At 39.5% G+C, this 13414-nt stretch overlaps 1 protein-coding gene across 1 annotated transcript in view; it reads left to right on the top strand.

The window, feature by feature from the left end:
- WDR64 (WD repeat domain 64) overlaps positions 1-13414 on the top strand; it is a 121033-nt gene that overhangs the window by 39541 nt on the left and 68078 nt on the right. The window contains exon 9 of the mRNA XM_012751342.3: positions 3996-4075. Within this exon, the coding sequence (XP_012606796.2) occupies positions 3996-4075 (80 nt within the window). The remainder of the gene's footprint in view (positions 1-3995; positions 4076-13414) is intronic.

Raw genomic sequence — 13414 nt, forward strand, 5'->3', positions numbered from 1 at the left:
GATTCTTGCATAATTTGCAAGAATTGATGACCTACTGGGTCAGAGGAATAAGGGGGAGAGAAGAATCTGTTTCACTTTTTAATAACATTAATTAATGTATGCCTATCATAGACCCAAAACAGACTGTTCCAAGCAGTGATATGATATGATGGTACACAAAAGAGACTAACTTCCTGTGTTCATGGAGCTCATATTCTAGTGGTAGAGACAGATAATAAACAAATAATCAAATAAATAATGCAAATTTAGGTGAGAGGATAGAGTGATGGGAAGCTGTTATATTTGATAGAATGGTCAGGAGAGACTGCTCTGAAGAGATAACATTTGAGCAGAGACCTGAGTGAGATGAAGATCAAATCATGCAAAGATCTAGAGAAAGAGTGCCCAAGAAGCGGGTCACTGTCAAGCTTCTGGTTGGAGGACTGTTTCCATGGCACTATTTACTAAGAATACAAATGAAGGAATAGGTTTGTGAGGGAGCAAAGGAGTTCTTAGGTGACTTCTGCCACTTTTTATTGGCTATGTGGTGTTGAGCATGTTATGTAAGTTATTTGAACCTCAATTGCCTTGGTTATGAGTGAGACTAGTACTAACTTTCTTACCTCACAGGATTTTTGTGATTCTCAAATAGACTAAGATGGGTGAAGGCGCTTTGAAAACTGTAAACTGAAAACTGTAAAACGTTGAAAACTTCTTCTTTCCTAAATAATGGATTTTTAAAGAAGACTTTGATTTCCATTTGTGGCCAAAATCCATGATAATAATAAATACCCCAACATTACAGGAAAGGAAAGGCACTAATATTTTCCTCTGGGAACACGTCACTATGGTGCCAACATTCCCCTTTTCCATGCATTATGATCTGACTGTCAATCAAGTTGTGAATGTTTGTGCTAGGTTTTAAGTGAGGTAGTAATCTTTTTTTATCTCACTCCGATTGGATACCTTCTTCTTTCTGTCAGGGAAAATATACCCTTCAAGTAATATGATTCTAGGCAAATGTAGTATCTTTTCTTTGGTAGGGTAACCTCAAGAGCAGAGTTGAGTTAGTCACACTCTCTCATTCTCCCTTACTTATGTTATTCCTTTTTATCCTTATCCTCCACTCTATTCACACTCAAACACACACACACACACACACACACACACACACAGAGGTAACCATTCTATTGGGTTTAATGTATCTTTTTGTTTATATGTTTTTCTCAAAATATATGTTTATAGGTATTTTTAATTTATATTATATAATGGTATTGCAGGAGATTTAAATTCCTACTCTCCATAGTGTTTTGTAGATTCGGTACTTAGTAGTTGTAAACACTTAAATTATCTAGATTTTATTTTTCGAACTAACTAGTGCATTTTAGTCTTTGCTCTGAAAAACATCTACTTTGCAGTAGTCAGGGCTTTGTCCTTAAGCCTGGTTCTGGGCTTCCTACTGTTTCCCCTATCTCCTGGAATTCAGCTGGTAACATATTCAGCTGAGAAAGAGTCAGGAAACCGTGAGATAAAAATACACAGACAAACTCAGCAAACAGTGATCATTGATCTGTTCCGTCACATTCTGCATGAGCTTCTCAACTACTTCCTCACTTGGGCCGCTTTCCTTCTAAATCTAGAAGCTGAAGAGGTTCTCAAGAGATTCGCAATCATGTTTTCCTGACCCGCCACTGCTTATGGAGAGTCATCTCAACAGAATGAGAGCCGGGTCCCCTCCATTGCTAGATTCTACATATTCCTGTTTCTGCAATTACCTACAATGGATCTTAAGTTGAGCCAGATGCAACTGCATTTATACAAATACATAATTGGCCAGCTGTTAAAATGGGACCCAATACAGCTCCCAAAAAGGCAGGAAAAAATCTCTCAAAAAATTTTCCATTTCAGAAGTGATTATCATTCTGGTTATAATTTGTATGGTAATTTCACAAATGGGGTTTTTGCATTAGCAAGAAAATAAACATCTGCAATTAATTATGCCATGTACAGCATGTTGTCTGTTGCAAGACATAAGCTGACCCTTTAACCCTTTGATAGCTTGACAATTTCCAAGAGATAAGCAACCCACTACTCAGCATTACTTTTTATTAGTTTACTCAATTCAAAGGCAGATTATTCTTTTAGAAAGAATATAGTTCCCCTCAGTAGAGTTGCTATGGAACCAGACAGAACTGGTTCTATGCTAGCACTCACGAGCTCTGTGACCGTGTAACACATTACCATTAGCTCTCCTTATCCTCAGTTTTCTGATCTTTAAATGGCAAGGAATATACCTACCTTATAGTCTTATAAAAATTACTTAAGTCAATGCATGTAAAGTACCTGGTTTAATGCCTGGAACGTAGTGCTCAATAAATATTAGTTCTTTCTCTTATTCCCCTAAGATAGATGCTGAGCTCTTTTTTTTTTTTTTTTCCTTAAGAGACAAGGTCTCACTTTGTTTTCCAGGCTTGACTTGAACTCCTGGGCTCCAGCTATCCTCCTGCCTTAGCCTCCTGAGTAGCTGGGGCTACAGACATGAGCTTTTTTAAGCATGGCACAATACTACTCACAGATATTAACACCCAAAACCTACATATTAAAATTATAGAGTTGATGCTGTATGCTTTAAGTAAAATTAACACGGTACTAGGAGAGAAAATAACTCAAAAACAATTTAGTTGGTGGGAGTGGGAAGGTGGTGTCTAAGATAGGCCTTTCTAAGAAAGTTACATTTAAGCTGACACCTAAAGAGGACAGTTGTTAGTGTGGCAGGGCTCTGGGGGAAGAACATCTTTGGCCCGTGCAAAAGCTCTGGAGTGCAGCAAGAGCTCAGTGTGTCCAGAAAGGAGGCTGATGAGAGTCAGTGTGGGCGGGTCGTAGAGCATGGGGAAGAGGAGGGCATGGGGCGAACATGGAAGGATTACCGGGATCACTCAGGGCATGGGGGCCAGGAAGAGGAACATGGCTCTTCTCCTTCGAGTATCGGGAAGCCACTGGAGAGAAGCAGTTTGATCTACTTCATATTTTACAAAGATCACTCTGGCTGCAGCATGACAACAGGGTTTGGGGTGGGAATGGAGGAAGAGGAGTGGCAGCAGTGGCAACTGAGAAAGTAGCGGTTTATTTTTTATTTTATTTTATTTTTTTTTGAAAAAGAGTCTCGCTTTGTTGCCCAGGCTAGAGTGAGTGCCGTGGTGTCAGTCTAGCTCACAGCAACCTCAAACTCCTAGGCTCAAGCAACCCTTCTGCCTCAGCCCCCGGAGTAGCTGGGACTACAGGCATGCGCCACCATGCCCGGCTAATTTTTTCTATATATATTAGTTGGCCAATTAATTTTTTCTATTTATAGTAGAGACAGGGTCTCACTCTTGCTCAGGCTGGTTTCGAACCCCTGACCTCAAGCAATCCGCCCGCCTCAGCCTCACAGAGTGCTAGGATTACAGGCGTGAGCCACCGCGCCTGGCCAAGTAGCGGTTTATTGTGATAGTTCTGGGGAGAAAGGATGGGGAGGTGAACCAAGATCTCGCAGTGGGGACAGGAAGAAGAGGTCAGATTTCAGGTATATTTTAGAGGTAAAAACAACAGAACTTGACAGCAGGTTGGATGTGGGTGGGAAGAGAGAGAGAAGTGTCCAAATGAGTTCCTGGCGTTCTGTACTACCAAAGCAGACCTGTTTAGCAACCCAATATACTTTCTGGATTAAGACTTCCTATAGCTCTGCCCCTCCTCACCACCAGCAAAACCACAAAGCCAGGGTGGAGGGCTGGATTTCTTTTTAGACAGGAACAACACAAAGTGCTCCTTCAAATATCACCACATTATAGAGTAAGTAGATTCTGTGGGTTAGCAAGGACTTAATTATTGCTAATACTTATGATCTTGTCTGTGGGTAAATGCATTTACAACCAATTTAGAAATGATCTCATTAAACACCATCGATTAATATTTATAAGTTGGAATTTGCTTTATTATAGAAAAATATATATGTTTTGCCTCTAATTTGTATTTCCCAGGCCTGTCAGAGAGTTTTCCATACCACGAGGAGCAAACACGTTTTGCTACTGTCTTAAAGCAAATGTGATTGTCACCGGAGGTAAGAGAACAGTTTATGATACACAGAGATTACTCTGCTTTGCGAACAGTGCTCTCCTTAAATTTTAGTGCTGGAAAAAAACCTATTAGGGATGTAAAAATTTGTATTAAAGTCAAATTTGTCTGTCTCTTTCTGGCTCCTGGACTTGATGACATGCTTAGAAAAGCCTTCCTTGGACCAAGAATGTGTGAAACTAATTTTCTTGTATTTTGGGCTGGGCATGGCAGCTCACGCCTGTAATCCTATCAGTTTGGGAGCCTGAGGTAGGAGGATGGCCAGGAGTTCGAGACAGGAACAACACAAAGACAGGAACAAGAGCAAGACTCCTCCTGAGCAAGAGCAAGACTCCTGTCTCTACAGAAATAGAAAGCTTAGCCGGGCATGGTGGTGCGCCCACCTATAGATAGCCCCAGCTACTTATGGGGCTGAGGCAGGACGATTGCTTGAGCTAAGGAGTTTGAGGTTGCTATGAGCTATGATAATACAACTGCCCTCCAGCTAGGGCAACAGAGCAAGCACAGTCTCTAAAAAAAAAAAAAAAAAAAAAAATCCTGTATTTTACTATAATTCATTTTTATTTTGTTTTGTATTTTACCTTTAGAGACTTAATCCATCTGGAACTTACTTTTATGCATGAGTGCACGAGTTCCTAGGCTTGAAAGGAGTCCTTGAGCTGCCTGAAGCAGAATGGCATTGTGTATCTGTGTGCCTTTTTCTAGAAAGTCCAAAACTTTATCAAATCCTCAAAAGGAGATCGTGACTAACAAGGTCAAGAGCCAATGGTTTCTAGCTAACAGAGAGCCAGGGATAAGACCTCGAAAAATACTCACATTTAAGGGATAAGTAAAGCAGAAGCCAGGAAACAAGGTTATCTTCTGAGACTAAGGGGAAAGATGACAAAATAAGAAGTCACTAGGGAAAGGCGGAGGACTGAAATTTCCTTTGAGACTCAGATGCCTCATTTCTAATACTGGGGTTTTAATACAGCGTGGTGGCCCTGAGCCTGGACTTGGGAGTCAGCCTGTTTAGGTCCATCCCAGGCTCTCTCAGTTGCAAACTGTGTGCTGGGCAGGCTGCTTACCCCTGTAAGCTTCAATCTCATCTCTGAGTGGAGCTGACACTAGTACCGACCTGTAAGATTATTATAAGAATTAAACTAATTCAAGTAAAGTACTTAGCACAACGCCTTGCACATAGTAAATGCTTAATACATGTTTGCTAGTGATGATACTGACAGTAAGAAAAGGACACCTACTTCATATGGTGGTGTTCAAGATTAACCGAGGTGATGTATGCTTGGTACGGCACCTTTTTTCCAAGATGTGGAGGTTTTGTTGGGATAAAATGGAACCTGAGATTCCAGTTAAAATGCTGTCACAGAAGACATGAGCGAGATGGAGAGGGTCTGAATTATCGTAGGTGCTGTGGAAAAAGAAAAGAGCGAGCCAGGCTCAAGACATGGGAAATGAATTATTCATGAGACCTAGAGACAGCATGATATAGGGGATTAGTAAGAGAGATTAACCAGCCCTGAGTTTTTAAGGTGAGGGAAATGGAAGAACAGTAATTGTGACGATCGTTGTACAGAAATCAGGAAGGGGGAGCTTACATGGGGAAGGACAGCAAACGAAGGCTCCATTTTGAAGTTAAATGTCAAGCGTTTATTAGGCATCCAAGAGGGTATTCCTTGTGGTGATGGGAAAAGCTCTGGTTGGTGACAAGGAATGTTAGGGCTCCCAGGCTGCCTGCATGGGGAAGAAAACGAGCTCCCAGAAGCTTCCCAAGGAGACCGGGATGGCTGTCCAGCAGACAGCAGGCATGTAGATATGCAATATGTAAATGGGCAAAACACAAACACAAACAAACAAACATCAAGAAGGCGGCTTATATTGGAAACCTGGACTTTTAAAAGCGAAAGAACAAAAAAGATTTTAAAAGAGAAAAAAACTCTGTCATCAGAGAAGTCAGTAAACGTACCACTGGCAAAAGAGCTTAGAGCAAAAATACCCATTAAAAGAGCCAAGATGTTTAATGAGTAAGTGCTATTGGCTCCTTCTATGTAAGATTTCTTCAAATGCCTTACCCATAAATACACACAGCAGGCGCTGTCTGGTTTTCTACCTACAGTATCCTGCCTCCCCACTTAAGTTCCCATATTGCTAAGAATAAAGACAGCCAAGCTTCTACTTCATGGCTAGGTAATCTCCCCTGAGGGCATAAAGTTTTTTTTTTTTTCAAGTACACTGCACATTCAAATTCATATTTACATCTGTGCTGAGCTTTGGACCTTCTACAACACTTAGTTCAAATTATAATAGCTTGTGATTTAAACATCATTACAAAAATAATACAAAAGTCTATTGAAAAGCACAACAAAGGAAAATAAGAAGCACTAGAAGTTAGAAGAGCTGTGTATAGTCATACCCTGGCCACTAATTAACTGTTATGTTCTTCATCAATCATTTAATCTCTCCCTGTTGCTCATTTTCCTTATCTGGTAAAATGCGGAAGCTGGGCTACATGCAGTCCAAGATCCCTCTGAGACTAAGATACTGTGATTTCATTCTTTAAAGAACCGCATGTTCTTAGGGAGATGAACTAAAAATGTCCTTTGGAAAATGTGGAACCTAGTTTGCCAATTTGATGCTACTCAATTTATAGTTACAGCTTTGTGCACTTAGAGCAAGAAAGCACTAATTGGCCACGAACTTCTAAAATTTCACTAAGGACATCAAGAAAAGAAAGGAAGGCATATGGGTAAGAAGCCCGTAAAGAAGTGTGTGGGCGTCATGGCTTAGACGGGGAGCCAGTTTCCTGATACTTGGTTGTGATGATTCTAAGAACAAACTGAGTCTCTCACCTGTAGTAATTATGGTTATCATTGAAAGGGCTCTACACTGAGGTCCAGAACACGCAAAGGAACAAATGCTAGAATTAGGTATTTTCAGAAAAAGAAGTAGGATACTTGTGTCCCAATTGCTTGATCCTATTGTCCCTTCCTGAATTGATGACTGCCTTGACTTACCACTTCCGAAGGAAATGAGCACGTTTCCAGGCTGGACCACAAGTCAGGAGGAGGCTTGAGGAGATGCAGGAGAGAGAGCCTGGTGGCAGAGAGAGAGTAGGCAGCAAAAACAACTGAGAATCAAACTTGCACTTGTCTTCAGTCAGGTGAAAATATTAGCCTTCTCTCCTTCAACGCAAACCCCACACATGAAAAAAATCCTTTCAAAAGCAGTGCTTGAATACATGGCTAATATGAGATTTGATTTCTAAAATCCCATTATTCTTAACCAACTTCTGTAGACAACCCTTTGTTTTCACACAAAACAATGAGAACCATTAAGAATTGGCCAGTTTTCATATACGTTGTACTCTTAGTATTTTAATCATTTCTGGGGGAAAAAATGTGTTGAGTAAAAGTTCCAGGACTAAACTAGTTCAGCGTTTCTGGATGACGGCGTTTGACTCTCATTAACCTCAGTGTTCATTATGAGACTCTCATCTACAGCTTTGAAACGTATTAATTATAGGTTTTCGAGCTCTCCTACGGAAGAAAACATTTAGCAGTATGACCGACAAGCAATTAATACTTTCGCCATGAATAATTTATTGAATTGTCACAGTTACGGAGCCTCTATTAGAAAATGCAAATCCTCAATAACTGAAAACACATTTTTCTCAGGAGAATACTCTTGTTGATTAGTGACTCAGCCGAGCACATTGCTAAATGTACAGTATGTACCAGCTGATGGCTCAAAATATACAATGAAAGCAGCTTTGCAAGGCATAGTTGAGTTGTTAAATGTGCAGGGGCATTTGATGAGCTTGAAAAAACACAAGCTCTTGCAAGAAAAAAAAAAAAGCCAAATCAGGACAGGGCAAATTTCCTGAGAGTTACTCCGGTGATCATCAAGAAGTTTTCTACCCAATAGTGTCTCTACTAACCATTTTAAGAATTAAGCTCCTAATGTGGAAGTTTCAGCATATAAACACAATATCTCCCATCCAAGATGTCTTGGGGACTCTGCATGTATTTCTTCATGTTTTATTAAAAATGTTACGGACTAGGCAGGGCTCACACCTGTAATCCTAGCACTCTGGGAGGCTGAGGCGGGAGGCTTGTTTGAGCTTAGGAATTCGGGAGACCAGCCTGAGCAAGAGCAAGACCCTGTCTCTACTAAAAAAATAGAGAGAAATTAGCTGGACAATTAAAAATTATATATATAAATTATATAAAAATATACATATTAAAAAATTATCCAGGCATGGTGGCACATGCCTGTAGTCCCAGCTACTCAGGAGGCTGAGGCAGAAGGATCGCTTGAGCCCAAGAGTTTGAGGTTGCTGTGAGCGAGGCTGATGCCACGGCACTCTAGCCCAGGCAACAGAGTGAGACTCTGACCAAAAAAAGTTATGAACTAGGCACTATAAACCTTATAAAGATCAGGTTGTATTCCTAACCTTCAAGAACTGAGAATCTAATAGTATAAATAAGACAAGTCTATGAAGAACTATAATATAAAGTAGAGCATGAGTCAACAGATGATGATGATGATCATGGCGTACTTGAGGCACGCCCATGAGGAGATCAGCTACTTCTCTCCACGGAGCCAAGTCCCTAAGATATGGGTCACCACAGAGGATAAGGAAATTGATAGGCAACAGAGAGAAATAAAAGAAATACACAGAAACTAAGGTATAGTTTATAGTTTTATATATATATAAAGATCAGATATAACACAGTGGGGGGCACCTAGGAGACTGGCGTATCTCCATAAACACCAGCAATATGGTTAGATTCATACAGGTTTTAATAATCACAGACATCAATTACCAGTTGTCAGGGTAACATATTTGCATATCAGGGAATGCAGTTGCTAGGGGATACAGGTAGTGGGTTAGGGTCAAAAGTCCTCTCAAGGGGCTTCTAATCTATCTAGGTGAACAAACAGGCACAAAGTTGGGGGCTAACTTCTAAGTTTTAAGAGGTAGTTGTCAATTAACAAAGGTAAAACAAAAGAGATATAGTGACTCTATGTTTCTTTGATTAGTTATGATGGACTTAAAGGTAGACAGCCCATCTCTAATAAACAGGTTGTTTATAACCACCAGGGCGCTCCTCTGGGCAAAGTGCACTCATTATCTCCGGCTCCCATCCTGTGGGCCATGTTTGCCTTGCCTTGTCTTTCAAGACACAGGGAAGCTCACAGATTTTGAGATACCGGGAAGCCTTCCTGGAAAACATCCCTACCAGAGATTTGAGAGCTCTCCCATGAGAGCAGCCTCTAATAAGTGAACCACTGAGTCCACACATTCCTTCAGGGCAAAACCCTGCACACTCCTGTTTCTGTCTTTAATATAGCAATATTGGGTTAAACAATAAAATAATGATCTTATGAGCCACATTTCATTAATTCCTCAATCATATTTTCCCAACAGATAATGATGATAGTGTAACAATAATACAGAAGAAATACTATAGGCATTGAGAGCTTAGTATCATGTCCCTTTCTGTTCATTCAGGCTCCAAAAAAGCACACAAACTATATAAGGATTCCATTCCTATCAACAAAAACAAGCAGAGCTGGAAGACTTCTGGTAGCGGCAATATGGAACCTGTAGAAGATTGGGTTTCCTTCACAGTGCATGCTGAACGAAGCCCGTAGTTTAAGAGGCCTGAACAATTCCCAGGTGGCAGTCCTCTACTGCATCCTTCTTCATGTGATACACAAGTTTATAGATTTTCTTCTGGGGATAGCCTGGCCTCATCCTTCAGGAAGGATAACACCCATTTCAGGGGATGCCCCACCAACATTGGGTGGGAGTATCTGTGGGCATGAGGCTTAGGCTCTGAACATACCTGAGCAACATGGTAACGTCTTGGTCATTGCCAGTGAAATGCAGGCAAGATGCTGCATTGTTGGAATTATTTAGTTTGAATCACGTAACTGAAACTCCTGGAGAGTTTCTCATTACCTGTATAAATTCCAGACTGTGCTCTCCTGTCACAGTCGTCATCTCTCCCTCCAGAGCATACAGTTATAAAACTTTAGAGCTGGAAGGAACCTTGAAGGTCATAGCTTTACACGAGGAAATAGAGGCCACAGAAAACAATTTGCCATGAGTCACATGACTAGTTAGCTGGCAGAGTTGAGACTGAGTCACTTCTCTTTGCTCCCACCCAGCCCTGTGATTCCTCCTGGATTACAACAGTCTGGTTCACTGGAGGCGCTTTCACTCTCTTTCTCTCCCTCTCTCTGTCTTGCTTTTCTCTGTGAACTGAGCCAGCTCATCTCATCAAGAGTAATGCATTTAGATCAAGTGACTCACCAACTGAGATAAGAGCTTGCTAAAGGAAAGAAAATCCTATCTTTGATGTGCGGCTTTATCTAAATCCTGGCTAGGCAAAAAAGAAAGAGAAATAAATAGAAAATAATAAAGAAAGAGAATTAACTCCTTATGAGCCATAATATATTTTTTATAGTATAAAGTCCTGTCTTCAGATTTGAAATACTCTCTATGACTATTTGTTTTCCCTCTATATGTGCCTGCCTTATTGCTACTGCTAGATTATAAACTCTCAAGAGCAAGGACCATGTTTCATATATCTATGTATCAGTTCCTCTTTCCCAAACATTCTGTAACTGAATTAGAAATGTCAGAGACTTAGAATAATAATGGTAGTAGTATTTATTGTCAGTTCATGGCTCAGGAGCTTTCAGTTATACATGTACGATTCCTTTTAACACGATAAAACTATGACTTAAATTCCATTATTTCCATTTCTTAAATAAGAAAACTCAGACGCAGAGAGGTGAAGCAACTTACTCAATATCATAAAGCTATTTAATAGTTAAGTAATAGAGCCAGATTTCAAATCAAAGTAGATTTGTTTAAAATGTGTATGCTCAACCACTTTATGAGTGACTCTAGTAGGCAACTCATTTACTTAGAAAACATGTATTAAGCACTTACTACTTAGCAAACGTTGCTATGAATGAGAAATATAGAGGCTCACTGGATAATGGATCCATATAGATACATACAGATATGTAAACAACTACCATTGAATAGGATTAGTGCTATAAAAGGAATCCTAAGAAAATACCCTAAGAACACAGAAGGACTCTTAACTCCACCTGAGGCTGAGGAAGGGGATTAGGAAAGGCACAGGTGAAAACAATGTTAGAACTAAGTCTAAAAGGGTAATGGTCTTTTGAAAAAGTAGACTTTGGGCAGGAATGATATCCAGAATTTCTTTGTACCCTTAACATTCAGCAAAATACTAAGTGTACAGTAATTTCTAAAGACATGTTTGTACTTGTAAATAAAGTTAGAATGGAAATTTAAATTTTAAGAAAATATCCTACTTGCTCATTGACTATAGTCCCTAAAATATCTTAGCTGATGTCTTAGTCAGCTTGAGCTGCCATAACAAAATATCATAGACTGCGTGGCTTAAACAACAGAAATATATTGTCTTACATTTCTGGGGGCTAGAAGTCCAAGCTCAAGGTGCTAGCGTGGTCGGTGTCTGGCAGGAGCTCTCTTCCTGACTTGCAGACAGCCGCCCTTCTGCTGTGTCCTCACATGGCGGGGAGAGACAGAGAAAGAGGAAGCAAGCTCTGGTGTCATTTCTTGAAGGGCACAAATCCTATCATGAAGGTGCACCCTCATGACCTCATCTAAACCTAATTGTCTCCCAAAGGCCCCATCTCCAAATACCATCATGTTGGGGGTTAGAGCTTCAACATATTAATTTGGGGGAAAATGAATTCAGTCCATAGCAGTTGCTTGAGAAATGGAAACTAGGAATTGTCTGTGCCTGAATTTTTTCATCCGGCCTCTAATAACACTCCAAGATAAGACAGCCTCTGAAATGAACAGTTGGCCTTCCCCCAAAATTCAGATGAACTTTTAACCAAGACTCATTTTTTGATTGGATGCATGTTTTCCCCCTCTTCTGGCACTTGATGGTTAAACTTCTGGGCTGTGGCTCATCATCTCAACAGTGAAGTTATTGAAGTTGTTCAATAAATATTTGTTTTAACTCTTAGTTTACACACTAGAGATAGGACAGTAAAAAAGAAAAAGTTCTGTCCTCAGCGCACTTAGAGTTCAATAGATGGTCCAGATAAATAAATTATTTAGTATGAAAGATATGGTGATGAAGGAGGAACATAGACAAGGCATGCAGTTTTGAAGAGTATGAAGGGTTTTAGAATATTCTTGGAGGAACAGCTGTCCTGAGACTGAAAGGATGGATTGGGACACTCAAAGGAAATAGGAAAAAAACTTTTTCTTGGGGCATGATGACATGATAGAATTATGGAAGCGTATGTGTCTATCATATTTGCCTGGCTTATGAATATCCATCCGGGTCACCTAATTACCTGTTTGTATCTGGCTGGTTCTGTCAGCATGGATAAATCTTTTGACATAAAAACTCAATACATATTAGCAAATACATCTACAGGTGTTCAAATATATGCTACCAGATTACCTAAAATGACCATTTTGAATTTTGGGTTTTTTATATGTAAATTGTGACTTCATAACTTAGGTTGTATGCAAATTATAACTTAGGTTATATATACTACAATGCATTGTAGTATTCCTAACTTTATTCCATTTTCTGGTAAGTGATTCTGAACAACTCACATTTAAATGATTGACTTAAATTAAATCATTTAAGTAAAATTATTTAATCTTTGGTAGTTAGTTTCTTTCTTTTGTGATATAAGTATGTTGGATCATACAACATGTAAGGTTCCAACTTTAAATTTCTTGATATTCTTATGACCCAACTTCCAGGATGGCATTCCATAAGTTATTCATGAAATAGAAAAATCCAATATTTTAAACATAGTCTGTACTTTGTAAACTATTATGCACAGTTTAGATTACTCTTTTTAAAAATACAATTAGATTACAATTGTGCATTCGTTAAGGTAATGCTAGCTGCTGTAGCAAATAAACCCCAAAATGTAAGTGGTTAGACACAATGAAAATTTATTTATTTTTGGTTATATAAAATCTAAAATCAGCTCTCACAATTCACTGGCTGAAGGTCAGTACCTGACCACACCTCACTGCAAGGGAGCCTGGGAAATATAATCTAGCTGTGTACTCAGGAAGACAGGATATGGGTTTAGTGAATATCTAGCCAATCTTTGTATTAAAACTGGATGTGTGTGTATGTGTGTGTGCGGGCAAGCTCATCTACACACCAAATGATAATAAATTTCTGATTCAATTTTTTTGAATATCATCATAATTCCTACAGATGATGGCTAAAAGATATAGTCTAACAATTTACAGAAGAAGCAGATACAA

The sequence above is a fragment of the Microcebus murinus genome, chromosome 19, assembly GCF_040939455.1.
Source record: "Microcebus murinus isolate Inina chromosome 19, M.murinus_Inina_mat1.0, whole genome shotgun sequence".
In the NCBI taxonomy this organism is placed as follows: Eukaryota; Metazoa; Chordata; class Mammalia; order Primates; family Cheirogaleidae; genus Microcebus; species Microcebus murinus.